The sequence below is a fragment of the Dipodomys ordii genome, unplaced genomic scaffold, assembly GCF_000151885.1.
Source record: "Dipodomys ordii isolate 6190 unplaced genomic scaffold, Dord_2.0 Scaffold19, whole genome shotgun sequence".
NCBI lineage: Eukaryota > Metazoa > Chordata > Mammalia > Rodentia > Heteromyidae > Dipodomys > Dipodomys ordii.
In genome coordinates this window covers 15,859,753-15,887,320 of record NW_012267235.1, presented here as the reverse complement: position 1 = coordinate 15,887,320, position 27,568 = coordinate 15,859,753, and the positions used below count along the sequence as shown (strand labels likewise).

The 27,568-nt window shown below is 51.8% G+C and overlaps 1 protein-coding gene across 2 annotated transcripts in view; it reads right to left on the bottom strand.

Moving 5' to 3' along the window:
- Positions 1–1,545: 1,545 nt before the first annotated feature.
- The window catches only part of Atp2a3 (ATPase, Ca++ transporting, ubiquitous), a 27,225-nt gene continuing 1,202 nt past the window's right edge, over positions 1,546–27,568 (bottom strand). The window contains exons 3-20 of one of the 2 annotated variants that reach the window (XM_013013340.1): positions 23,548–23,652; positions 23,266–23,404; positions 22,975–23,055; positions 22,807–22,892; positions 20,645–21,109; positions 18,993–19,081; positions 18,780–18,882; positions 17,002–17,133; positions 16,524–16,649; positions 15,223–15,441; positions 14,793–15,128; positions 12,816–13,036; positions 11,845–12,047; positions 11,348–11,433; positions 6,683–6,816; positions 6,246–6,363; positions 5,431–5,548; positions 1,546–2,933 (exon numbers count right to left, since the gene is read on the bottom strand). In XM_013013340.1, coding sequence (XP_012868794.1) covers positions 2,839–2,933; positions 5,431–5,548; positions 6,246–6,363; positions 6,683–6,816; positions 11,348–11,433; positions 11,845–12,047; positions 12,816–13,036; positions 14,793–15,128; positions 15,223–15,441; positions 16,524–16,649; positions 17,002–17,133; positions 18,780–18,882; positions 18,993–19,081; positions 20,645–21,109; positions 22,807–22,892; positions 22,975–23,055; positions 23,266–23,404; positions 23,548–23,589 — 2,793 coding nt within the window. In that variant the 5' untranslated portion in view covers positions 23,590–23,652 and the 3' untranslated portion in view covers positions 1,546–2,838. Of the gene's footprint in view, positions 2,934–5,046; positions 5,133–5,430; positions 5,549–6,245; positions 6,364–6,682; positions 6,817–11,347; positions 11,434–11,844; positions 12,048–12,815; positions 13,037–14,792; positions 15,129–15,222; positions 15,442–16,523; positions 16,650–17,001; positions 17,134–18,779; positions 18,883–18,992; positions 19,082–20,644; positions 21,110–22,806; positions 22,893–22,974; positions 23,056–23,265; positions 23,405–23,547; positions 23,653–27,568 lie in introns of those variants that run through there. The other variant, XM_013013342.1, reaches the window with a different exon arrangement.

Here is a 27,568-nt window from a genome sequence, read left to right as displayed (position 1 = left end):
TGCAGGCTTTGAAAAAAGTCATGTGTGTGCGAATGCATGTATGCACAGATGTGCTCATACTAGGGTTTGAACTAAGGGCCCAGCTCTCCCTTAGCTCTTTTGCTCCAGGCTAGCACTCTACCACTTGAGCCACAGCTTCACTTCTGGATTTTTAGTAGTTAATTGGAGATAAAAGTCTTGTAGACTTACTTTGCTCTGGCTGACTTTGAACCACAATCACCAGATCTCAGTCCCCAGAATAGCTAGGATTACAGGCATTTTGTTCAGTTCTTTTTCTTTGTAGTACTTGAGATGAACCCAGGGTCTCTTGCATGCTAGGCACACACCCTACAACTGTGCTATGTCCTCAGACCAGAAATGTTCCTTGGGTCCAGCCCAATAATTCTTCATTTTTAAACAATATTCTAGGGTATTCATTTTTTAATAGGCCATGCAACAAATTATCTAGTCAGTCCTGCCTCTGACTCAGGACAGCTGGGTAGAGAATTAGCTAATAAACTTTCAAGGTGAATCACCCTGTCAGAGGAGACAGGAACATGGCTAATCCCTTCCTAGAGCTTGGCTCCCACAAATCCAGGGCAGGCCTGTTCACCTCAAGCCTCAGAGAGGCCCCAGAGATGTCAGCAGAAAACAGAGGAAAACAGGCTTTTACAAGGGCCAGAGGTGGATGGGGCCGTATGGGCTGAGGAAACAGCATGAGAGAAACTTCGGGGAGTTGAAGTCCTGGCATCTTTCAGGGGGCAGGGGCAGCAGATTCAGACTCTAGTGCCACCTCAGCCCTGTTTCTTTAGGGATGGTATGCTGCTGGGGACCAGTGGCTCACATCTGCAAGCCTAGCTACTTAGGAGCCTGTGATCTGAGGACTATGGTTTGAAGCCAGCCTGGGCAGACAAATTCAACAGCCTCCTATCTTCCATTAACCAGAGAAAAAAAGTCAGAAGTGGAGGTGTGGCTCAAGTGGTAGAGGACAAGCCTTGAGCAGAAAAAGCTAGGCACGAGCATAAGGCCCTGAATTCAAGTTCTCGGTACTAGCACACAAAAACTTATCTTAGGGATGGTATGTAAATCATAAAATGCTTCAAAGAAGCTTGAACTTGAGCCAGGTGCCAGTGGCTCACACCTATAATCCTAGCTATTTAGGAGGCGGAGATCTGAGGATTGCGGTTAAAAGACAGCCTGGGCAGAAAAGTCCCTGAGACTCTGATCTTCATTAAACGAGCAGAAAACTGGAAGTGGTGCTGTGGCTTAAGTGGTAGAGTACTAGCCTTGAGCTGAAGAGCTAAGAGACAGTGCCCAGGCCGTGTTCAAGCCCCACAACCAACCAAAAAAAAAAAAAAGTATGAACTTGTGCCTCAACTGTCAAGTGCTATCTACACAAGCAGTGAGGTTGAGGGGTCACGCATTGCTATTAAGATGTGGTTTGGGTCATTGGCACCCTCAAAAGCCCAATGTTGGAGAAAAAGACCCTCTTGGTGATGCAGGAATTCGACTCTTGCATTGCTGAGGTCCGGGGTGGGGGTCCACATTCCAGAAAAGACACTTGTATACTCCACCCCCCAGGCACACAACCTTTATTTCTCTGCCAGACAGCATGTCAGCAATGTGTACAAGGCCTGGTCCCTGCCAAGATACCCCCAACTCTTCTCTCTTAGGCCTTCCAGAACTTTAGAGGGGAGGAAGCCTAGCAGGCAGGGCCCATTTGTCTGTCTGAGGATCAGGAACAGGATGTAAGTCTTGATTTACATATAAAATAATCACTTTGTACATGCTCAAGAAGAGCAAAGACACACAGGTATCTGCTGGGTTCTGCTATGCCTAGCTTTTGTCAAAGGAGAAAAGAAAAGTAGTTAAGAGAGAAAAAAACAACAAATGTGTCCCCTAAGTGCTATCTTCCTCCCACCTGACATCCACAAGCAAATGCTAGGTCCCCCAGCTGGAGGGAGGGAGGGAAAAAGGGAGGAAGTACGCTGGGGAACAGCCATCCTGGTGATCTCCTTCTGGCCCTTGAGCTTGCGGGAAGAGATGGGCGCAGTGACTCCTGAGGCTGCGGAATCTCCCAGCCAGACAGAGATTGCCGCACACTGCCTTGGTCAGAGACACAAAAGCCTCTAGGGTCTTCTGTACCGAGGACATGTCTGGCCTCTTCTGGACAGATGGACACAGTGCTGTGTGTTTGGGGCAGTGAAACTTGAACTTGGGAAACGAGCTGAGGGCTGAAGATGTAGTTGGAAGTCAGACAGACTGTTGGGGTTCCCCCACCCCAGGACAGTCCTACCTAGCCCCTCCTCCATTCTTGTGCTCTTCCCTCTAACCCCTCAAGTCCCTGGGGCCTGTGTTTATATAAACAGAAACAGGCTCTGTCTCTCCTGAGTCCTCTATGGGGTAGGGCCAAGTTGGGGAGGGGGAGGAGTTGTAGGCCCAACTACACAGCTGGGCCCAGATGGCTTCCTCTGATCCCTCCTCCTGCTTCCCTGGTCAAACAGACTCCAAGACCAGAGGTCAGAGCTTATAAAAGTCCAGGCTCTTAAGAAAACATGTAAAGCCCAGCCACAGGTTATCAAGCAAATGCCCAGCTGAGCTAGGAGATAGCACGGGTTCAGGGGTTCTGCAACTGTGATGTGGGGACCACCTGTGGCTTTTTGGAAGAACCTTCTGGCCTGGAGCTTCAGGAAGGGAACTTCCCAGGAGAGTTTTGGAGATGCAAGCCATGGCACCCTGAGGGGGGAGGAGGGAAGCGAGGACAGGGATGCTGGGGCTAGGCTTGCAGTGGTGGCTCCAGCCTCAGCCCTGTATGTCCAACAGGGTCAGGTGGTTAGATGGGGGAGTGTGGAGGCAGGGCTAGGGAGAGGGGACAAAGGCCGGGGCACCATCAGTCTGAGGTCCACACAGAGGTTCTTTTCCACTCCTGATGCTCACTTTTGGTCCTTTTTTGTCTGGAAGAAAAACCCAAAAGTACATGAAGACATATTCATGACCGCATACATTTCAAGCTGGCCCTTTCTGTCCTCTATTTCTTGCCCAGATTCAATGTCCAGCCTGGCCAGCCCTTCTGAGCTGCAGGTCAGACACCCTGCCCTTGCTGCCCCCACCCCCCAAAGACCTTCCCTCCACATCTTTCCTGGATAACCTCAACTGCCCCCAGGGAGAACTCTTCTCCATTTTGCCCACTACCACCCTCCTATAGCTGCATCACACAAAAGCCCAAACCCAGCCTCACTAGCCCATTTTATGACTCCTCACTGTTGAGCTGTACCTGAGCCCTCCCTAAACCATCTCCACTCAGCTTCTGCTGCACTCATTCCCTCTCCCCAGTCCAGCCCCGAGGCCTCCTGACAGTGGCTCAGCCACACCTAGGCAGAGCCAGAGGCGGGCAGTAAGACCCTCAGCCCCAAGGTTGACCTTGCTCAGACAATTCTCCCCAGAACACATCCTCGTAAATCTCGAGTAAGCTGCAAGCATTAGGCTGCAGCAAAACTTCCCTAAAAGGGCACTGGGCTGGCTTGGGAACGCAAAGGGTCCTCTCTCTCACACCAGCTTTGTCCCACTTTAGGAGGCCCAAGGGACTGCAGCAGCCTGCTGGCCCAGGGCAGAGCTGTCTGGGTTTCCAGCAAGCACACAGCCTGCCGCAAGCATAGCCACAAGTACCCAGCCCGAGTCCCTCCTGCGGGCCCCGTACCTGCTCCCTTTCAAGCCAAACTTTGCTGGGACCAGAGTCAACATGTCTAATCAATGGTGGAGGATGAAACCCTGTCCAGCAGCAGCTAACTCTCAGCCAGGACTCAGCCTCCTTCCCAGACAGCTCAACACCACTCGCCAGTCCCTCCAGTATCTCCCATAGGAAGGTGCTGAGGTAACACCCAGCACCTTCACCTTAGAATCCAGGGCCCTTGCTGACCCCGGGCCTCACATACTGGTCCCATCAGAAGAACCTTTAGTCCATGCCCAGTCAGGTTCAGTCCTGTCAAACCTTCACTGTAACCCTGAATCGTCTAGAAACTACTCTGACCACTAGCCTGGCAGCCCTTCTAAGCTACCCCAACCTCTACTCTCTCCTTCCTCACTCCAGTGATCCTCTGAGCTCAGCAGCCACTGCTGAACAGCAATAAACAACGTAGGGCTTTCCTGTGAATGGAGAAATTTTAGCCAGGGGCAGAATTCTTTCACTTTTAATTTTTTTCAATGAAGCGTGTGGAATTCTTTGGCTGTTAGGCCATTAGGAATCTCTCTTGAGAAAGACAAAGACACCACTTGGCTGCCCATGTTACTAGGAGGACTTGGTGGGGCAGGTGAGTATGTTGGAGCTGGCCACCGTGTCTCCTCCATGCTCCAGCCAGCGCTGGCGTGCCCTCGCCCTAGTGGCTGCAGTTTCTGGCACCAGATTCATTTTCTCCTAGACCTTTCACCAGGGGTGTCCCCACAAGGTGAGCAAAAAGAACCAAGTATGGTGTGTGTGTGCCTGTGTGTGTGATGGCCTATTTCAGCTCTGTCCAAGAACTGCAATAGACCCTGCTTTGGCTAAGTGACCCCCGCTTTGGCTGAGTGACCCCCTGCCCTTTGCTGGCCACCCTGCACTGGCTGGCTGAGTGACCCCCCTGCCCATGACAGTCATCTCACTCTGTCTGAGTGACCCCTGCCCCTCTTGGTCACTACTTAACACAGACCTGTGGAAAGCCAGCTTCTCCAGAGAGAAGAGGCAACTCATTTGGATCCTTTGTCGAATGATACAATTTTAAAAAAAAAATCCAGCAGCTGGTTAGGCAGTGTGGAGGATGGGGGCTCTAATGGAATGAAAGGCATGTGATTTATTTATATCCTCCTCCTGTTCCCTGAGACAGGACACATTCCGGCCAGAAGTGGCCCCCAACTTCCTGGATGCCTCAAGCAGGCCTCAGCCACTGCCTGGCCCAACGCAGGCCCCTCCCTGGCCCAGCAGTCAAGTCTGAGGCTCTGCACATAGCCATCTCCGTCTGACCCTTGCCATTCTCTCTGCCACTTCTGGGTCAAGGCAGAATCTCTCTGTCACTCCCATCCCAAGGCGACAGACACCTGGAGACTGAACCCCATGTAGTCTGGGGCCTAGGAGGTAGTCAGTAGCCACTCGCTCCAGGCTGGTGTGAGTGTCCTGAGCATGCCTAGAAACAGGCCATGCACAGGGGTCAGGCAAATGCGGGTCAGGGGAGGGGGTGGCAGCAGGTGAGGAGAGCAAGGCAGCACAGCCTGAGCAGTGTGCCACTATAGCCCTGTCAGGATCCGCAAACCCCAAGACCTCCTCCCCCATCAGATGCTGGAGCCTTTTACTTCTTCTACTTTGTGTTCCAACAGCAGCTCTCCCATTGCAGATGGTGGTGGGGGGCTGCGGGGGGAGGAGGGAGGAGCTCAGAGCAGGCGGGAAAGGCAGATGGAAGGAGCTGACAGGAGCACGCTACTCACCATCCACGTGGTTCCTGGACAAGTATTTGAAGGCCTCATCAAGCAGGATGACAGGCAGTGATATCTGCAGCACCACCCCCCACTGGTATCCACTCAGCGGGGTCACCTGGAAGATAAGCTGACCGGAGATAGGGATCCAGTTAAGGCCAAGGTAAGGAGTATCTGGCCCAGGGACCATATACAGCCCACAAAATAATGTTACTTTGATAGATTAGCCCTATATACGCCTCAAATGCTTCTTCTTGTTGACTGCCTGAAAGCTGGCTACCTATACCGATAGTTTCACATGGCCCATAGATGATGTTGTACAAAGCCCACAGATGGGCCTTGAGGAAACGAAGGGTACCCTGCCCTGGTTGGCTCAGCCCCTCGCCGTTTACCCAGGTGCCATCAGACAACTGTGGACTCTTTATGAACATGCCCAAGGGCCCTGCCCTTTGCCCACTGGGTTCACACTGCTGAAGTGCCATCCCTCCCTTCATCCACAGAACCAAGTCCCATCCCTCTTATTGGGAAGGAGGGTTCCTTTTCCCTAGGAAAGTCCTGGTCTTGCACGCCCCGCCCCCCCAGTCCCGGGACATTCCCTCCGCAAGGGGTCTCCACCTCTGTCTGGTCAGGGGCTCCTGAAGGCACAGACCCATCCAGATGACAGCAGCTGGGTGGACTGCTCACCTCTCTGTCCTCCAAGCAGCTCTCACTGCAGAGGGGCCCAGAAGGGCCCCGCACCCAACCAGGGCACCTCATAGACGAGGGCCATTTGGTTCCAGTCACCCCAGGGACTGAGCAGGAAGAGGAAGGCATGAGGGGCAACTCACAGGCAGGGGTGGCACAAGCAGGATAAGGAAGTGCAGAGCCATGGACACAGCCACAGCTGCCAGGAGCCAGGGGTTCAGCCAGGGTGGCATCCGAAGGAGAGACTGGTTTTCAGAGACACTGCAGAGGACACAGAGGGCTCAGCTCAGGAGGTGTCCAGGGAGACAGGGAGCCCGTGTGGGAGCCCCTGTCTCAGCACTTCCCTGAGCGTGTCCAGCCTTCTGGGGCCTAGATCCCTTTTCTTCGTCTCTCAGCTCCAATCTTGGGCCCTCCACTTTTTGAAACCCCAACCTTGGCCTCCTTTGCTCCTGGATTCCAACTGTCCCCCTCTGACTCTCAGTCTCTTCTCACCCTTAGACGCCAATTCTGGCCCCCCTGACTCTCAGCCCCAATCCCGGACACTCTGACCCTGGGCACTGAGCCCCTCTGCCCGGCCCACCTGTTGAGGGCGTTGCACATTTCAATGGTCACCAACACAGATAGAGCCATGGTTGTAGGGAAGCGAGACTCAAAGACCTCACAGTCGATGCCAGCAAAGAGTGGGTTGTCCTCAGAGCACTTCAGGAAGTTTCTCTACAGTCATAGGGGACAAGAAGAAAGCAACTCACCACTCCTGCTTGTAGCCACAGCACAGGATGCCTTGTAGGGCACTGCTGGGAGAGCTGGGTTCCTTCCCTTCCCCCCTCCCCACCAGATGGGGCTGGGGGGAAACAGAGGGACAGCTGCTGGCATTAAGGAGGACACCAATAAGTCCTGAGACTGGGAGAGACTCCAGATTTTGCTTTGACTTCCTGGGTCTCTGAGGTGTCTGAGTATAATTGACAGACCAGTGAAAATCTATCCATAAAAACCTTCCTGCATGGAATTCACCTGGGTGGGCTAGAAAAATCAAGGCCACGCACACCTTCTCCTTTGTAACTAAGCAAGGCTCCAGTCTTCCTCCCTCCCTCCCTTCCTACTCCAACAACTGAGTGTCACCACCCTATGTCCTGCTTACGACATGGATGACGAGTAGCTGGGACCTAGCCTAAACACAGCTCCCCGGTGATGGACGGAAGCTGTCAGAGCTGGGCGCCAGTGGCTCCTGCCTGCAATCCTAGATCTTCAGGAGGCTGAGACCTAGGGGGCTGAAGTTCTAAGCCAGTGCCTAGCAGAAGCCTGTGACTACATCTTCAATTAACCAGCAGAATTCCGGACTGCTCAAGCGGCTCAAGTGATAGAACACCAGCCATGAGCAAGCAAGCTGAATCCGAGGACAAGGCCCTGAGCTCAAGCCCAGTACCAACACGGACACAAAAAAGAGAAGCTATCAGCCAGCCCTATGGCCTTTGAAGCCCTGGAGGTTTTCTTTTTGCTCCTCAGAATTGACTGTGAAAACAGCTGAGGACATTCAGATTCTGGCTGTCCTGGGAGTCTAAAGGTCTGTGAATTTGGAGACCTCTAAAGGTAAGGGTTTAGAACCAGAGGCCTGCTATGAAAATAATTCTCTAGGAGAACTTGTAGTGTGTGTGCTGACAAGCTGTCTGAGCAGTAGCAACCATTTCCTCTGCCGTGGGTGCAGCATCACTTCCGGTTTTCTGGTGGTTGACTGGAGATAAGAGTCTCACAGACGGGCTGGGAAGGTGGCTCAGTGGTAGGGCGCTTGCCTTGCATGCCTGAGGCCCTGGGTTCGATTCCTCAGCACCACAAAAGCAAAAAAAAAAGAAGCCAGAAGTGGCACTGTGGCTCAAGTGGTAGGGTGCTAGCTAGCCTCGAGCTGAAGAGCTTGAGGGACAGAGCCCAGGCCCAGAGTTCAGGCCCCACGACCAGACCCCCCCAAAAAAGTCTCACAGACTTTCCTGCCTGGGCTGGCTTTGAACTGACATCCTCAGATCTCAGCCTCTTGAGTAGCTAGGATTACAGGCGTGAGCAGATAGATGCCTGGCCTTTTTTTTTTTTTTTGCTAGTACTTGGGCTAGAACTTAGGGTGTCAAGTACTTTCTCTTAGCTTTCTTGCTCATGCTGGCACTTTACCACATAAGCCACACTTCCAGTCTATCATTTTCTGACTAATTGAAAATGAAGTCTATGGACTCTTCTGCCCAGGCTGGCTTTGAACTGTAATCTTCAGATCTCAGCCTCCTGAGTAGCTAGGATTATAGACATGAGCCATCTATACCCAGCTTGAATCTTACCTTTTCTAAATAAACCATGGGATTTTTAACCCAAACTGACACTCCAGACTTTCAGGCAAGTGTGATTTTTTTTTTTCCCTCATTGGTGCTGGAGCTGGCATTGGAACCTTGCACAGTCTGCTCTAGATAGGGGTGCTAACACTGAGCCATCTCCCAGCCCTGCACCCCTTTGTATTGGGTGCTGATCACACAGAAGGGAAAAATGTTCTTACCTTGGAGCCTGGCTCCCTCTACCCAGTAACCAAGAGCCAAATCCTTCTGTGTGCTGTGGCCCCACCCACTCAATCATTCTTTTTTCTCTTAGTGGTGCTGGATTTGAACTTAGGGCTTCCTGTACTTGGCGAGACTCTCCCATTTGTGCCCCCCTCCCTCTGCTCCCCGGCCCAGTTTGAGAGGCGCTCAGGGCTGGCACTTCTGCTCTCCTAGATATATCACGAGCTCTGAGGGATGGATCCCATTCCCATCTGAGATGCCTGCTCGCCCCCTCTTCCCTTGCCTGCCTGGCTGAGGATTCTCCTTGTGCTTCACAGCCTTCAGATTTTTAGTTTGTTGGTTTGGTTTGTTTTTGAGTGATTGCTCACTATACAGCCCAGGTTAGCCTTGAACTTTATGATCCTTCCCTCTTGCCTTAGCCTCTCAGGGCTAGGATTACAAGCATGTAATGCCTGGTTCCCTTTTGGGTTTCACTAACTTCACATATATGCTTTTACTGAGCATCAGTATTACAAGCACTAATGTAGCAATCATCTTGAAAGCCCTATAAGAGCATTATTATCCATTTTATAGATAAAGAAATCAAGGCACAGAGAGGTCAAGCAGCTCAGCCAAAGTCATACAGCTAGCAGGTAGTGAACTACAGTGTGAATCCTGCAGCCAGGATCCAGATTTTATGCCCCCTGCCCTTAACTACTCTGCTCCTTTTTGGTAGCTTCTTCTACAAATCCTGGGTCTCTAGACTTCTCTTGAAACCCAATACCTCTAGCTAAAAGTTCTACCTTAAGATGGCTACACTTGGGATGGCTCACGCCTGTAACCCTAGCTACTCAGGAGACTGAGATCTGAGGATCACAGTACAAAGCCAGCCTGGGCAGGAAAGTCCTCATGAGACTCCTCTCCAACTAACCACCAGAAAACCGGAAGTGGAGCTGTAGCTCAAAGTTAAAGAATATTAGCCTTGAGCAAAGAGGGCTCAGGGACAGTGCCCAGGCCCTGAGTTCAAGGCTCACGGCTGACCCCCCCCAAAAAAAAGAAAGAAAGGAAAACTGCAACTGTCTGTTTCATGGTTTCTTCCCCACTGTGACATTCAGTTCTTTGAAGAGACTACCTGCCTAGGATCTGCCCGAACATCAGGAAGGTGCGCCCCTGCACACAGTGGTGGCTAAGTGAGAAGGTACATGACCTCAGAGCCACCAGAAAGAGGGGACCAAGCAAGTGCAGCTGACTGGCAATGGGTGGGGTGGATCAGTAAGCAATGGAACTGCAAGGACATGGAAGAGGAGGGAAACAGGGAAGGGAAACAGACTTTGCCTGGGCCTTCTGCCTGTGAGACATTGCAGAGGAAGTATGCAGCTGGAGGATAGAGGTCAGGGGCCCTTTGTCTATAGGATGGTGGCAGCCACAGAGCTAGATGGAAGTGGCACGGTTCCCATGCTCCAGGCTGGGATGCTTCTGAGTCCCACATGGGCCAGGAGAGCAGATTCCCAAGGGTGATCTGTGGCTCTGCAGGGAAGGGGGCAGGAGGGATGGGCAATGCTTGGGATGGGGGCCAGGCTGACTCTGCACCACAGCCAGGAATGTGGCTCACACCTGTAATCCTAGGCACTCAGGAGGCTGAGACCTGAAGGACTATGGTTCAATGCTGCCTGGGGAGAAAACTATGCTAGATTCTATCTTCAAAATAACCAGCAAAGCTGGGCACCAGTGGCTTAGGCCTGTAATCCTAGCTACTCAGGAGGCTGAGATCTGAGGATTGCCATTCAATGCCAGCCCAAGCAGGAAAGTCCGTGAGACTCTTATCTCCAATCAACCACTCAGAAAACTGGAAGTGGCACTGTGGCTCAAGTGGTAGAGCACTAGCCTTGAGCTGAGGAGCTGAGGGACAGTGCCCAGGCCCAGAGTTCAAGCCCCACAACTGACCAAAAAAAAAAAAAAAAGCAAAGAGATGGTAGGGGGAAAACAAAGGAGGAGGCAACAATGCTCGTTAGGAAATGTACTCATTACCTTGCTTATGTAACTGTAACCCCTCTGTGTAGTATTTTTACAATAAAAAAAACATACAAAAAAAAAGAAAAAAGAAAAAAGCAGGGCCACAGCAGTGCTTCAAGTGGTAGAGCAACAACTGAGCAAGCAAAGTTGAGCAAGGGTGAGGCCTTGAGTTCAAACCCCAGTACTGCTAAGAAGACAAACCGTAAAAGAAAAACAAAAAAGAAATGTGGCATCTGGGCTGCTGTTTTGTAGAGAAGAAAAGCCACCTTCCTGCCCTGTAGCTCTTGCTTCAAGGATAAAACCTTCTAAGCCAAGGCTCAGGCTGACGGTAACAGCTTCCGGAACTTGTATCCCAGCTGTCCGAAGCAAGGCTGGGGCAGGCACCTCCTGGCCAGAGGCCTCTGGTTTGGTACCTGAGAAACACCTGTTAACCCTCTGCCTCAAGTTCCACCATGCGCACTCCTCTGAGACCCCTGTGTCTGGGGGCTCCTTGGTGAAGGGAAACCTCTGGGTTGCTTATGGCCTTTAGTCCCCTATTGAAGCAGCCGAGAGAAAGCGTAGGCTCTTCAGGGCTGGCTGAGCTTGCTCCTTGGGTGGTAGACAGTCACAGAAGGAGCTGTGAGTTAGCCCTGGGGTCTAGATACCTTCCCCTGGAACTCCCACAACCCAATCTGTGAGTCTACCTCAGAGCTGCCCAACATGCTCTCAGGCCACCGTGTGCTCACCAGCTGGTAGAAGGTGAGATGAGGCCCCTCAGCATCATACAGGAACCACCAGGTAGCGGCTGCCACGGTTGCCAGGCCCACGTACACTGCAGGAGGAGGGAAGGAAGACTGGATACAGTACCCAGCTGCGGTTCTCTGCTGCCCAATTCCCCTCCCTATTTCTTGGATTCCATGAGAGAACCCTCTTTAAGTCACAAGGCTCTCTCTTCTGTTGATTTTGGGCCTGAGCATGCAGGCTGGAGATGTAGCTGCCATTCTGTCACCCTGAGGGACACCTGCTTGAGAATGGAGCTAAGGCAGAGCCAAAATATGAATAGTGCTACTATTTGAGGCCTGGATCCAGCCATACCTGAAGTATGCCTAGTCTTTTCAGTTACATGAGCCCCTAGCATTTCTTTCATAACACTGGCTGAGTTGAAGTGTCTGCAGTCTGAAACTTAACTGGCATAGCTCCTTAGAAAGCATGTGAATGTAACTGACACCTGGCTCCCGCTCACCTCCGATAGCTAAATACCGGAAGAAGAGCCAGCCACTGATGAGGGCCTCTCGGGGGCTCCTGGGTGGCTTCTCCATGATGTCCAGGTCAGGTGGGTTGAAGCCCAGGGCTGTGGCAGGTAGGCCGTCAGTCACCAGGTTTACCCAGAGCAGCTGCACGGGGATCAGGGCTTCAGGCAGGCCCAGAATTGCTGTGAGGAAGATGCTAAAACCAGAGGCATGGGCTTAGCCCCTGCAGGCAGAGGTCTGGCTATGTTTCCCAGCCCAGGATGGGGTTACCTTGTCTCAATTCCAGCTGTCTCTCTGTTGGTGCTGCTGCCATACAGTATACACAAACAAGGGGGGGTGCACACACGTACACGCGTGAATGCATGTATGTGTGTGTGTACAAGCCAGGGTGAGTGAACAGGGCACCACCTATTTCTGCCCAGCCTACCTGCCCCAGTGCTAACTCTGAATTTTCAACCTAGTAGGGCTAAGGGAACAGACACAGACACAGATGCAGACACAGACACAGACAGACAGACAGACACACACACACATCCTACAGACATCAGATATATGCAGTATATGTTGCATCTATCAGAATCCGACAATCACAACTTCTGTGTCCTTCAGTGAGCAGAGGCAGAAAAATCCGTGCACACTCACCGTTTCCCGGCCATTTGGAACATGTGCACAGAATTAAGTGCAGAGTTACTCTGTCACACATCCTGCTTGTATTTATGCCTCCAGCTGTGTAAGAGGGCACAGTACATACACACGGACACACTCCTCCACAAAGGTGAATCTGGCTTTTCTGAGTCCCTAAGGTGGGGAGGTGGTCATGGTGTGAGGGGTGTAGGGGGCTTTCCAGGCATGCTGGGGTGGGTGGGGGATGGCAGGGGGCAGGTCAGACCATATTCATAGATTAGCAAGCATGGATACGTTGATGCCTGGTACAGAAGGCAAGGAGGGGGCTCCGGGGCCTCACCAGACAACCTCGCCAACATTGGAGGAGATGAGGTAGCGTATGAACTGCTTCATGTTGCTATAGATGGCGCGACCCTCTTCCACTGCAGCCACGATGGAGGCAAAGTTGTCATCTGACAGCACCATCTCTGCGGCTGACTTGGCCACGGCTGTGCCTGAGCCCATGGCGATGCCAATCTCTGCTTTCTTCAGGGCCGGGGCATCATTCACCCCATCACCAGTCTGTAGTCAGACAGGACACACCTGAGACATTTTCCTTCCACTGCTCTGTCTCTCTCAAGTTCAGTGCACCCAAGTCGTAAGGGAGGATGGTGGTTCAATGTCAGCCCAAGCAAAAAGCAAGGTACCATCTCAATTTTTTTTTTTGGTTGGTTGTGGGGCTTGAACTCTGGGCCTGAGCGCTGTCCCTCAGCTCTTCAGCTCAAGGCTCACGCTCTACCACTTGAGCCTCAGCCCCACTTCTGGCTTTTTCTGTGTATGTGGTGCTGAGGAATTGAATCCAGAGCCTCATGCAAGGCAAGCACTTTACTACCACTGAGCCACCTTCCTAGCCCACCATCTCAATTAAGAAGGTAGGCATGGTGGCTTGCAACTAGGCTCCCAGTTATGTGAGAAGTCATATGTAGGGGGATTGAGATCCAAGGGCCACCCTAGGTGAAACTCAAGATGCTATCCAAAAAATATAACTAAAGCAAAAAGGAGCTAGGAATGTGGCTCAACTGGCAGAGTAAATGTAAGGTCCTGAGTTCAAACCTCATACATCAAAAATAAATAAATAAATAAATAAATAAGCAAGCTTATGGCTGGGGGCCTGTGACTCACACCTGTAATCCTAGCTACTCAGGAAGCTGAGATCTGAGGATTTTGGTTTAAAGCCAGCTCAGAGAGGAAAGTCCATGAGACTCTTATCACCACTTAATGATTAAAAAAAAAAAGCCAGAAGTGGAGCTGTGGTAGAGCTCTAGTAGAGCTAGAGTGCTAGCTTTGAGCAAAAAAGCTTAAGGACAGCACTCAGGCCCTGAGCTCAAGCTCTATGACCAACTAAAAGAAAAAAAAATTAAAGAGCTGGAGGTGTGGTTCAAGTGACAGAAGGCTTGCCTGGTGGCCAAGGAGCCACCAGGTTCAAGTTACAGTATTACTACTACTACTACTAACAAATTAATTTTAAAAACAGATTAAGGTAGAGGCCATGCCCAAATCAGAGGCCAAGTCAAGGGTACTCTTAAAAGTCTGAGTTGCTGTCAAGGTTAAGATTGGAGGCCAGATAAAAACTGAGGCCAAACAAAATTAAGGTGAAGATGGTGAAGGTAAGTATCCAGAATGAGTTGGAAGTCCAGTTCAAGGATGGAATCCCTATCAGTGTCCAGCTCAAAGCAAAATAATCTAGTTCAGATGGAGGTCAAAGTCAGCACAGAGCCCAAAGATAAAGTTAACTACCAGCTTACAAGCCAAGAGTCCAGGGGCTCGTACTGGTAACCCTAACTACTCAGGAGGCCAAGATCTAAGAATCATGGTTCAAAGCCAGCCATGGTTTAAGAAAGTCCCTGAGACGCTTTGATTAACCAGCAAAAAGCTGGAAATAGAGCTGTTGCTCAAGTGGGAGAATACCAGCCTTGAGTGAAAAAGCTAAGAGACAGCATCCGGTACCCAAGTTCAAACTCCAGCACCAATACAAAAACAAAAAAAAAGGGGGTCGGGCTGGGAAGGTGGCTCAGTGGTAGAGTGCTTGCCTTGCATGCATGAGGCCCTGGGTTTGATTCTTCAGCATCACATAAGCAGAAAAAGCTGGAAGTGGGGCTGTGGCTCAAGTGGTAGAGGGCTAACCTTGAGCTGAAGAGCTGAGAGACAGTGCCCAGGCCCACAACTGACAAAAAGAAAAAAAGGCGGGGGGAGGGTAGCGGGTGGTGGGTGGATCAAAACAACCAGTTTCCAGTCATAATCATGTCAAGCCCTCCCCAGCTCCAAGCCCAGGCCTCACCATGGCTGTGACCTCATCGAAAGACTGCAGGTTCTCCACAATGCGGGACTTGTGAGTGGGCTCCACGCGAGCAAAGCAGCAGGCTGTGCAGCAGGCGTGACGCTGCTGCTCAGGGCTGAGGTCATCAAACTCACGGCCTGTGTAGGCCTTGCCTAACACGTCCTCCATGTCCCCGAAGATGCCAAGTCGGCGGCAGATGGCCACAGCTGTACCTTTATTGTCCCCTGTGATCATGACCACTCGGATACCAGCCTGGCGGCAGCGTGCAATACAAGCAGCCACCTCCGGCCGGGGTGGGTCCAGCATACCCACACAGCCCACGAAGGTCAAGTCTGTCTGTGGAGAGGACAGACGTATGCTGGGCCTGAGCTCAGGCCTGACCAGCTGCCTGGTCAGCCTCCTCTAGGAGAACTCAGCTCCCAGCACCCACCTCATACTGCACAAACTTGCTGCTGTCATCCAGCTGCATGTCCTCCTTCCTGGGGGGCTCATCCCGAGTTGCCAGCGCCAGGCAGCGCAGGGTGTCTGAGCCTGAACCCCAGTCCCGAATCTTTGCCAGGATCTGCTCCCTGGAGGTGGCATTCAGGGGTACTGTGCGGCTCCCCACTCGAACTGAGCGGCAGCGCTCAATCACACTCTCGGGAGCCCCCTGCAGAGGGGAGAGAGAAGGAGTGAGGCAACTCCACCACAGGGAGCTTCCTCCTGCCTAAGACACCCAAGGGCATACATGGAGGCAGGGCCCAGAATCCACTTATCAGAGGCTCAGGGTGGGATCCAAACAGGCTTCCTTGTGAGAAAGCCAAACCTATGGGGAACATGGCCATGCAGTATCTGGAGGTGGGGGTGGGGGGGAGACTGGCATCCTTGCACCTCTGCCTGGCACTGCCATTAGGATGCAGTTGGGGGGTGGGGGGCTCAGTGGTCACTAGGGAGGGAGGTGTGGTGGGTGTGGCTTGAAAAGGTTGGCCTTTGTGAAAGGGTGACAAGGTTCCTTAGCACCACTGGGGTCTTGCCTTGACCTCACCCAGGCCCAGAACTCGTCCCTTGGATGCCCCTTCAGTGGCTTCTCCAACTCCCTAAAGTCTACTCCACACTGGCAAAGCAGGAAGTGCTCCTGGTGTGAAAACCCTTTCCTCTCACAAGGGGTTGAAACCAACACAGCTTGGGGCAGAAGCACCAGGTTTGGAGGCAACTACAGGTGGCCTTGCAGGTGGAGGCTCCAGTGGAGGCTCCTTTCCCTCCCTGGGATTCAGTTTCTGAAAAGCCAATCACCAAAGGGAAGAGCACCCACACGGATCCTACCATAGAGGGAAAAAGGGCTTCTGGGAGCTTCTAGCCCAACAGCACTGTCCACATGGGGAGATTGAAGCCCACAGAGACACACAGATGACCCCAAGGGGTGGGGTGGGTTCACATTCTCTATGCTTCTTCCCACCTGGTGCCATTAGGATTTCAGCCCCATGAAATGGAAATCCTGGGTGACTTCAAGGTCATGTGGTGAGGTGGTAGTCCTCAGCCTGGGCCAGGGTCAAGGGCTGGCTGGGTCCCTTGGTCCTACCTTATCCCCACCATATCTAGGTGCTGCTCCCAGGGCCCTGCAGGGCACTGGCCACCCCTACTTTAGACTCTCACTTGCACAATGGGTGGCAGTTCAGTGCCTGGTGTCTCCAAGAACTGGAGCTAGTCCCCCTTGTTACCCCTGGAGTCCCAGTCCCCATGGCCAGGCCCCACCTTCACGAACATCTTGCTGCCCTGGCTCTTGGGGCTGGGACGGGTAGGTGTGCAGTAGACAGACATGGACTTCCGGTCCCGTGAGAACTCGAGGGTGAACTCCTTCCTCATGAGCTGCTTGATTACCTGTGGGTTCACGCAGGTCAGGGCATGAGGGGCAGAGCCAGGGATGCTGACCTGCCTCTCACAGACCCCAAAAAGACCCTCATATATCTGCACTCCTCTGACCCCAGAGTTCAAGGACCCCTCCTTCCTCCCCCACAGTTGCCATTTCCAAAGCTCACAGGCACCCCCCAACTCTGTGTGCCCTTGTCTACTTTGCATATGTCCCTCTCTCTGCTCTGTAGCTGAATTTCACATATGTGAGGTCCTTCCTCCTCCCAGAAGCCTCCTAACATGGTACTTTCCTCTCTCCTATCTCCAGAAGTCCTGGGAACCCCAGCTGTACAGCCCAGGCCCGGACCCCCATCCTGCTCACCGCATTGCAGGCGCCAGCTCGCTCCACTTGGGACAGGGTGTCCAGGTCAGTGTTGAACACGTTCATCTTCTCCACCAGGCAAGTCAGGGCTGTCTCCGTGGCCTCTCCCACCTTCTCATACACACCTTTGGCCTGGGGAGTCCCGGTGCACAGGGAGTGAGGGGCTTGCTGCCCGCTTGGGACTTCCCCAGCCTCACCTTCTTCTTATACCACTCTGCCCCTGTGTGGAGCCTCCTTGCTGCAGATCTGGGTTAGATGGTATCTGGCAGTAATCCTCAGCCTCTCAGGCCTTGGCAGCAGTAACCACACACCCCTCCTGCTCTCCCTTCTCTGTGCCGCTCAGCTCCTTCACCAGATATAGAAGCTAACCTGCTGCCTGCCTCACTCCTTACCCTCACCTTCTCTCCCAGAGTCTCTAGAAGCTCCGACTCCTCTTCCTGGGGTCTGCTTACAACAGCAGTTGCCTGGCCTCGCAAGACCTTCCTCTTGAGATTTAGAGCAATATGTCCAATTTTGCCTCTAGGAGCTTGTTCACTGGGGACCGCTTGGGGTACAACAAGGGATTCTCTGACTTCTTCCTCTCTTTTACTTAAATATTTTACCAAGTCTCAGAATTTTCAACTCTTAAATCTATCTCTGGCCTTGCCTCTCCTGAAGTTCCAAGCAGGGTTTAGCTGAAGTTCCAAGCAGGGTTTAGCTGGCATCTCTTGAGACCAAAGAACCATTCAGGGCTTCCTAGTCCCTAGCATACTGTTTATGCTGTTGTTTGCACAGGGCTCTAGGAGGTGCTTTCTTTCTTTCTTCCTCCCTTCTTTCTTTCTTCCTTCCTTCCTCCCTCTCCTTCTTTCCTTCCTTTCTTCTTTCCTCTTTTTTATTTGTACCAGTACTGGGGCTTGAACTCAGGACCTAGGAGCTGTACTTTAGCTTTTCCTCTTAAGGCTCAAGACTGGCATTCTACAACTTGAGCCACAGCTCTACTTCTGGCTTTTTGGTAGTTAACTGGAGATAAGAGTTTCACAAACTTTCCTGCCAAGGCTGGCTCCAAATTGCAATCCTCAGATCTCATCTCCTGAGTAGTTAGGATTACAGGCATGAGCCACCAGTGCCTGGCTTTGAAGAGACTGTTATAAATGCAAATGTGACTATATTCCTCTCCTGGCTCAAAACCCTTTGGTGGTACTCTACGTGCCCTCAGTGTAGCATGGCTCTGGCTAAGGTTGCTCCACAGGCACGAGTACCCTCCCACCTTCTACGTTTCCCTGCCCCAGCCACATGAATGGCCTTCAGTACTGGACACCACTGGCTTTTGTAGACTGGGTCTCTCATGGGCTGTGGCTGCTGCTTCATGTACTGCTCTGTCCTGGCCACTACCTGATCTCTTCCCCATGATCCACTGGCACTTCAGCCCCTGCAATAGGGGTAGAGTTCCAGAGCCAAATCTGAGTAAGATGGAAATGTAGCACAGTTATATATGTATGTAGTTAGTTGTTTTAGTGCCAGTACTGAGGCTTGAAGTCAGGGCCCGGACACTGTTCCTTAGCTTTTTTTGCTCAAGGCTGATGCTCTACTAGTTGAGCCATTTCCAGTTTTTTTGCTGGTTAATGGAGATAAGAGTCTCATGGACTTTCCTGCTGTGGCTAGCCTTGAACTGGAATTCTCAGATCTCAGCCTCCTGAGTAACAAGTATTACAGGAATGAGCCACTGACTCCTGGGTGAAGGGTCTGTCCCTGGACAGCACTTGGATGTCAGGGAGGCCATGAGAGGAATGGGGGCCTACCTCGTTGTAGTCCAGGGCTGAATCGTTGCACAGGGCACAGATGGTTGCCAGCTCTACCAGCCCGTCAAACTGCCCACAGTGTACAAGCTGCTCCCCTTGCCGCCTGGGAAGCAGGAGGTCAGAACAGGCCATGTCCCAGGAACCTCACCCACTCACCCCTCTGTACTGGCCCTTGTAGGCAGGTTGCCAGAGGCTCCCCCCTCTACTACTCACACTTCGCCTTCTGGGGTATATGTGGTACCCGAGATGGTGAATTCATGCAGACGGCAGGAGCCCGGGTCCACTTCTGCCACCACAAACATCTGTGGGGACAAGGGTAAACTCAGGAGCAGTAGTCTCCCTTCTTGAAGAAAGCCAGAGAAGACAGGGTCCTTGATGTGTCCCCTCACAAGAGCCTCTGTCCCTGAAGGGAAGTCCTTAGCACAGGGTCTTGGTGAGTAAGGGACTTTGTTTGGCCCAGTTGTGTCCACCCCTGGAATGGCCACACCTCTGGACTCCTGAGGGCTCTACTCTTCAGCATCTGGGAGCACTTGAGAGTTGGGGGAGGCCAAAGCTGGTTAGGAGTCCTTGCCAGTGTCACTGTGTAATGCCAGCTAAGTTCCTAAATCCATTCCTCCACTGGTGACCCAGGCAGAAAGTGGGCTCAGATCCAACTGGCCCTTCTTTTCAAGGGGATGGATTCTTGGCCTTTATGGAAACCAAGGCACACATCTTCCCCTCAGCAAGTAACCGCTGCCCTTCAGGCTGCTGGGCCACCCAGCTCCTGCCTGTGTACCCCGGTCACGGGCGCTTCCCTCCTAGGCAGTCCATGTCTTGTTTGTCTCCAGCTCTGCAAGGGAGATGGTTCTTGCTTTCTGGAAAATTCCTTACTGTACATTTTCCCAGTGGCCAACCTAGCACCCAGTAGGTGCTCCACGCTGTTCCTTCTGACTCATCTCTCTGCTTCTAGGCAGCAGTCTGGCATGCTGCACCCTGAAACCCCTCCCCTGTGCTCCCCAAAGCCTGACTTCTGTCAAGGATGTCAAATGACATCCTACAAATGTCAGCAGGTCAGAGGTTACTGGGCAGTGAAACTCACCGGTACTCTTCCTCTACCTCAGCCTCTGATGAGCTCCAATGGGCTTAAGATCTAAGGATCTTTTTTTTTTTTTTTTTTTTGGGTCTGGTTGTGGGGCCTGAACTCTATACCTGGACGCTGTCCCTCAGCTCTTCAGCTCAAGGCAAGCGCTCTACCACTGAGCCACCTTCCCAGCCCCAAGATCTAAGGATCTTAAGAGGCTGGTTCCTGAGGACTATGTGAAGACTAGAAGAGTAGTAATGGGGAGCCCAGCAGGAAGCAACCACAGGTCTCACCTCCCTCCAACCACTCCCTACTGAGTCACAGAGGAGCCTCTGCCCCATGGAATCTCTGCCAGAATCCCTGGAACATGTGGAGAGTAGTGCCAGAGAATGAATAATTCCTGCCCTAGCCCTTCCCGGATCACTGGAGCTGGCATATCTAGTGACGGGCACTGTTTACAGTCAGGATGACACAGGTTGGAATTGTCTGGACCCACTTGGCTCAGACCTAAGGCCTGCACTTGACCCTCTCTGGGATCCTTTAAGGTTACCTGGCAGGGCTCACTTAGCAGCCAGGCATTTGATGGGGAGACTGGGGACCCCACAGTGACACACAAGCTCTAGGGACATACACGAAGCCAGACACTGTTGCCTGCTTTGTGCCACGAACACAAGTCTGTGCTCCCCATCCTTCCCTGGAGCCAGCCCACAGCTCCTCTCCATTTCTCACCAAACAGGAGGCTGGGGAGGCAGGCCAGCAACACACAGCTCAAGGAACCCCAGGCTGGCTGCGGCTACTCACTCACCCTGCAGACAGACATCTGATTGGTGGTGAGTGTGCCTGTCTTGTCAGAGCAGATGACCGAGGTACAGCCTAGGGTCTCCACGGAGGGCAGGCTCCGCACGATGGCATTCTTGTGTGCCATGCGCCGTGTGCCAAGTGCCAGGCATGTTGTGATGACCGCCGGGAGGCCCTCGGGGATGGCAGCCACAGCCAAGGCCACGGCAATCTTGAAGTAGTAGATAGCGCCACGGAGCCAGGAGCCGCCATGGGCTGGATCAGCAAAGTGGCCAATGTTGATGACCCACACTGCCACACAAATCACAGAGATGACATGGGACAGCTGCCGCCCAAACTCATCCAGCTTGCGCTGCAAGGGTGTCCTTTCGGGCTCCACAGCCGCCATCTGGCTCCGGATCTTGCCCAGCTCTGTATGCAGGCCTGTGGCCACTGCCACACCCACAGCCTTGCCCGATGAGATATTGGTGCCCTGACCAAAGAGAGGACAAGAGAAGGGCTGCTTAGCCTCTAGCCAGGCCAGAACCCCCAATCCCTTTGGGCTGGTGCAGGCTCTTGTCATTGAGCCTTCTTCTCTATGTGGATGGTGTTTCCAGGCTTAGAAACCAGGCATTCCTTGGGCTCTCCACAGGACGTGGTTCATCACCATGTCCTCAGTGCCTCACAGAGCTTGATACAGGAGGCTTCAGGGGTGACACTGACAATGTAATCCATTGGTATAGTTCAGGGACCCACTGTTCAAATCCACCAAAATGAGATTCAACCGCCACGGCCACACAAAAGTGTGTCTGGCAATGATCCCAGGTAAACAGTCCATAAATGTTTTCTAAATCCAGAAACCTGAGCCTAGGCATCCTCATTCTCCCCAGGTCCTGGTGCAGGAGCTAGGCAGATCTCTGCCCCAGTGTCTTCTCATGGAACAGAAGGCCCAACAGAGGCTCATGTTCCCACTAGCCCCCTCAGATGAGTGCGCCATGCAGGGAGCAAGTGGGCAGGTACGGGTAGAAACGGCTCTTCCACCTTGAGCAAGGGAGCTGTGCCCTCTACACCCTTCAGCTAAGGCCAGCTGTACTGCCCTCCTCAGAAAAACCTTAGTGCCCCTCTCCCTGTCCCAAAGCAGCTGGGGGGTGTGGGGGACAGGGATCTCAGCTCTGCATGAGCATTCATTTCCAGGCATGCTTTCTCGCTCTTACCCCTGGTACCATAGGCCACTGCCCAGCTGGCCTAGCCCTTCCATGGGGGCATCGGGTGTTCCACATTTGGCTCCAGGCTGCCCATGGGCAGCTGTGAGTCTACCTCCTGACTCTCTCTGAGACCACAGGGCACCTCTCTGCTAGCAGTTAAAGCCATTCTCTCCCAATAGAACCAGGGACATATGACATGGACTCAGCCTTCCCATTTGAGAAATGGACCAACACCATCCTTTCTTCTGTTTTTCAGTGCTGGGTATTGAACCTAGAGCCTCACAAATGCTCAGCAATAACTCCACCAGTGAGCTATTCCCTACCTCTTCACCACTTTGTGGTTTTCCTTACTCTGGAGGATTTTCAGCTGAGTTACTAATGACAGTTTTGCCTCTCTCCAGGTTAAGGCAGGCTATCCTCACAGGAAAAGAGAAAGCTCTGGGCCCTGGGTGTTTAAGTTCACATCTCAACTGGTTGTGGGACCTTGGGCAATTTACTTAACCTCTCTGAATCTGTTTCCTAGCTGGAAAATACAGATAAGTAAATAATACAGATAACCTTATTTCAAAGGTCTGTTGTAAGGATTAAATAAACTATTATGTGTGGGCTTAGACAGTGCCAGACACCCAGGCCTCCATAAAACAAACTATTATGATTATTATCCATTTGCAGTATTTCTAGTAACCAATGAACTCCTTTCCTACAGGAGTGTGATTAATTTTAACATTTTTGTTTTATTTTTGGCAGTCCTTGAGCTTGAACTCAGGGCCTGGGCACTGTCTGTCCCTGAGCTTCTTTTTGCTCAAGGCTAGCACTCTATCACTTGAGTCACTGCGTCACTTCTGGCTTTTTCTGTTTATGTGGTGCTGAGGAACTCGGGACTTCACACATGCTAGTCAAGTACTCTACCACTAAGCCACATTCCCAGACCTATTAACATTATTTTTATCCTTAGCATTGAGGCTGTGGGCATCCTAGGACTCACAGAAAACAGCATGTTCTTCTTGTCCTGGTTCACGGCTCTGGGATCTGGGATGGCATCCGTGTGCTTGGTCACAGACACAGATTCACCTGGCCACGGAACTGGATGTTATTTGAGTCACCCTTGAAGGCAAACCCATGCCCAGGCCCCACCCTGGCCCCTGGGCCTCACCTGTGAGGATGGACTGGTCTACTCGCAGTGCCGTAGACTTGATCTCAATGAGACGCAGGTCCGCAGGCACTTTGTCTCCCACTGTATTGGGAGAATGGCTCAGCTGAGGATGTGTTTTGGATTCTAAACCCCAGGAAGACAGGAAGCTCCCAAGGTTCAGGTAGGGTCCCTTGGGTAGGCTTTGGCCAAAGAGCTCTGGAGGGATCCAGCAGCCACCACAGCTGGAAAGATGGAAAATGAGGGACACCGGGCTCCTCAGTGTTATAAGGAACAAAGAAGAGTTTTACCTACCTGCCACTTCCACAATGTCTCCTGGGACGATGTCCCGGGCACGGACTCGCTGCACACCCTTGCGATCTGACCGGATCACCTTGCCCATCTCAGGCTCATACTCCTTCAGGGCTTCAATGGCACTCTCAGCATTACGCTCCTGCAGAAGAAAGTAGGCAGGTGACCTGTGCGTTGGCAGGTCTTCCCCTCGGGAATACCCATGGGGCCTGGAGTGGAGATGGAAGCAGAAAGGCCTACAGACGGAAATCTGATCTTGGGACCCCAGGGCCCAGCGCCTCCCACCTGCCAGACTCCCACAATTGCATTGGCCACAAGGATCAGCATGATGACCAGAGGTTCCACAAAGGCTGTCGTGGTCTCCTCGCCCTCCTCGAACCAAGCCAGGACCTGCAAGGTTACAGCTAGTCAGTTGGGCTGGTCTGCCCTGCCACCCCCTCCAACACACACACCTATTCTCCTGTCTTTTTTTGTTGGTGGTGGTCATGGGGCTTTAACTCTGGGCCTGAACGCTGTCCCTCAGCTCTTCAGCTCAAAGCAAGCCCTCTACCACTTGAGCCACTAAGCCACTTCCAGTCCTCTGAGTGGTTTGTTTGGAGATAAGAGTCTCATGGACTTTCCTGCTTGGGCTAGCTTTGAACAGCAATCCTCAGATCTCAGCCTCCTGAGTTGCTAGGATTAAGGCGTGAGCCACCACCGCCCAGCTTCTCCTGTCCTTTGAACCCTGGATCTTCTGCTTACATTCTTGTCCAAGAAGACACCCTGGGGAGTCCCAGATGTGGGGAGGGCTGCTTCTCAGAGGAGGTGTGACTGCCACAGCTTCAATCCCACCCGGAACCATCCTTTAATGGTACCTAGTCAGCTGGAAGACTCCTGACCACCTAAAACCACTTCTCATTGGTCCCCAGACTAGCAGCAGCAACAGCAGAGTGGTAACAACAAGAACTTGCCAGAAATACATGGTTGTTTTGGGGGGGGCGGGGCTTAGGGGGTGGGGTGGAGAGTATGCCTGTACTGGAGCTTGAACTCAGAGCCTGGGCATTGTCCCTTAACTTTTTTTTTTTTTGGGGTCCGGTCGTGGGTCCTGAACTCTGGGCTTGGGCGCTGTCCCTCAGCTCTTCAGCTCAAGGCTAGAACTCTACCACTCGAGCCACAGCTCCACTTCCGGCTTTCTTTTTGCTTATGTGGTGCTGAGGAATCGAACCCAGGGCTTCATGCGTGCAAAGCAAGCGCTCTACCACTGAGCCACCTTCCCAGCCCCTTGTCCCTTAACTTTTATGGCCAAGACTGGTGCTCTAGCACACCTCTGCTTACAACTTTTTGGGTTAATTGGAGATCAAGAGGCTCATAGATTCTCTTGCTTGGGCTGGTTTCAAACTAGGATCTTCAGATCTCAGCTTCCCAAGTCACCAGGATAACAGGCATGAGCCATTGGTGCCCGGCAGAATCACAGTTCTTAAAACTACCCAAACCTCCTGAATCAGAAGCTGCTTGGCAAGCCTAAGTGACCACAGTATACACTCAGGTTCAAGCTCCAGTGGCCCAAGGGCTACCATTTCTTCTGGAACCTATGCTGCACGATGGAGACCACTCAAGTGCCAAGTCTACTCTTTGGCCAAAGTGAGGATTCACCACACCCCAGCTGTTTCTGTGGACCTGCCTATGCTACCAAGGACACAAGCACCTTTTTGGCTTTGTATCTGCATGGATGGATGCTTGTGTTACAGCCCTGGTTTCCATAGGGCAGCAGCCAGGGTGGCCAGACATGACTGGAGGGGAAGGGCCAGTCCTAGCTAGCACCCTCCGTCTCCACATTCCAAATTTCCAGACTGAGATCTCCTCAGGCCTTGCAGGGATTGGTGCCAGGGTGGGAATCACATTAACCTCTGTCCTCTCCAGCCCCAGCATTAATCAGGGTCTGCTGCTTAGCCATCAGAGATGACCATTGTCTTCCTCCCCACCTCCTCACCAGGCCCCACGGGGTGCGGGGGGGGGGGGAAGATGAGGTGGGGGTGGGGCTGAGTGGTAGGTCTAGAAAAGAAGTAGGGGAAGCCATAGCCAGGAGGAGGTCACAGGAGGTCAGAACCCAAGTCTGTAGAGAATACTGGAAGGGGTCAAGCTAGGGCAAGTTCACCTCCTCAGGGACAGCTGAGATTGTTTTGTAAAGGTCATGACTGGGAGGTCAGGGTACTGCCAAAACATTCTGGTTTTTTTCCTTCTTGTTGTTGCTTTGTTTTTTGCCAGTCCTGAAGCTTGAACTCAAGGCTAGCACTCTTAACCACTTGAGCCACAGCACCACTTCCAGCTTTTTCTGTTTATGTGGTACTGAGGAATCGAACCCAGGGCTTCATGCATGTTAAGCAAGTACTCTCCACTAAGCCACATTCCCAGCCATGTTTGTTTGTTTTTGTTAGCTGTGGGGCTTGAACTCTGGGCCTGGGTACTGTCCCTGAGCTCTTTTGCTCAAGGAGAGAGCTCTACCACTTTGAGCCACAGTGCCACTTCTGGTTTTCTGGTGCTTGATTGGAGATAAGAGTCTCAAGGACTTTCCTGTCTCTGCTGGCTTTGAACCACTATCCTCAGATCTCAACCTCCTGTGTAGTTAGGATTATAGGCATGAGCCACCAGTGTCTAGCTATGCCTAAACATTCTGAAGTACATATTATATCCCACTGTACCAAGAGTTATCTGGTCCAAACATCTACAGTGCTGAAATTCAGAGACCTGGGCTGAGACAGGAAGAGCTGAGTCAGACCACAGTCCCTGGCCAGGGTTGAGAAGGTGGCTCAGTGGTAGAATGCTTGTCTTGCATGCATGAGGCCTTGAGTTCCATTCCTTAGCACCACATAAGCAGAAAAAGCTGGAAGTGGTACTATGGCTCAGATGGTAGAGCACTCGCCTTGAGCTGAAGAGCTGCGGGACAGTGCCCAGGCTGACTTTAAGACCAACCAAAAAAAGAAAGCTCCCTGGCCTATGTGGGATAATGCGGGGGGGGGGGGGGGGGGGGGGGGAGGGGGGGGAGGAGCTGGCAGCGACGGAGGCACATGGGGGAGAGATGCTGGTCTACACGGTGGCTTTTACCACCAGCCATGGGGGCACTTACCCTGCAGACATGCAATCATTGCCAATAACTGGCAACTGAAGTTCATAATTGTGGTAAATTAATGCTCATAATTTGGATATTTTATTTCATTTTTGACTGTTTGGGTAATATTAGCCCTTAGCTAATACTTTAGTTGTTTTTATTTTCTTTTTCCTTTTTGGGTACAGCCATAAAATATTGGGATTTAGGAAATGTTGTGTTATTCTTTTTTCTTTCTTTCCTTTTTTTTTTTTGCCAGTCCTGGGGCTTGAACTCAGAGCCTGGGCACTGTCCCTGAGCTTCTTTTGCTCAAGGCTAGCATTCTACCATTTGAACCCCTGCAGTACTTCCAGCTTTTTCTGTTTATGTTGTACTGAGGAATTGAACCCAGGGCTTCATGCATGCTAGGCAAGCACTCTACCACTAAGCCACACTCCCAGCATATTGTGTTATTCTTGCAGCCTTAATGTTCAGGGTGAATTGTAAAATATAAAATTTTTTGTGAGATTTTTTTTCTTTTTTTTGTCAGTTGTGGGGCTTGAATTCGGCCTGGGTACTGTTCTTAAGTTCTTCAGCTCAAGGAGAGTGCCCTACCACTTGAGCCACAGCGATACTTCTGGTTTTCTGGTGGTTAAATGGAGATAAGAGTCTCATGGACTTCCTTGCCTGGGCTGGCTTTGAACTTTTTTTGTGTGGATTTTAAAGATTTTTTTTAATTTTTTTAAAATTTTTTAATTTTTATTTTTTTGGTCCAGTCGTGGGGCCTGAACTCTGGGCCTGGACGCTGTCCCTCAGCTCTTCAGCTCAAGGCTAGCACTCTACCACTTGAGCCACTTCTGGCTTTTTGGTTATGTTTTTCAAACCAGATAAAACATACTGACTAAATTAACACTAACAAGTTAGACAATTCACTAAGCCAAAATAAAATGTAAGAGATCACCAAAATTTGCCTAGGCTCACTCTGGCCCTCCATTGGCAACCATCATGAGTTTGACCCTGGGCTGGAGGGGTCCTCTTTATGCTGTGAATGTAACAGTAGTTCCTTCATGGGTCAGCATCCCTTTGAGCCTAACAGCTTCACCTCAGGTAGGATTTCAGTGCCAAGACCTCTCTAATTTTACATTGTGATCACATTTATATCCATTTTTATTAGCTTTCTTTCTTTCTGTTTCTTTCTTTCTTTCTTTCTTTCTTTCTTTCTTTCTTTCTTTCTTTCTTTCTTTC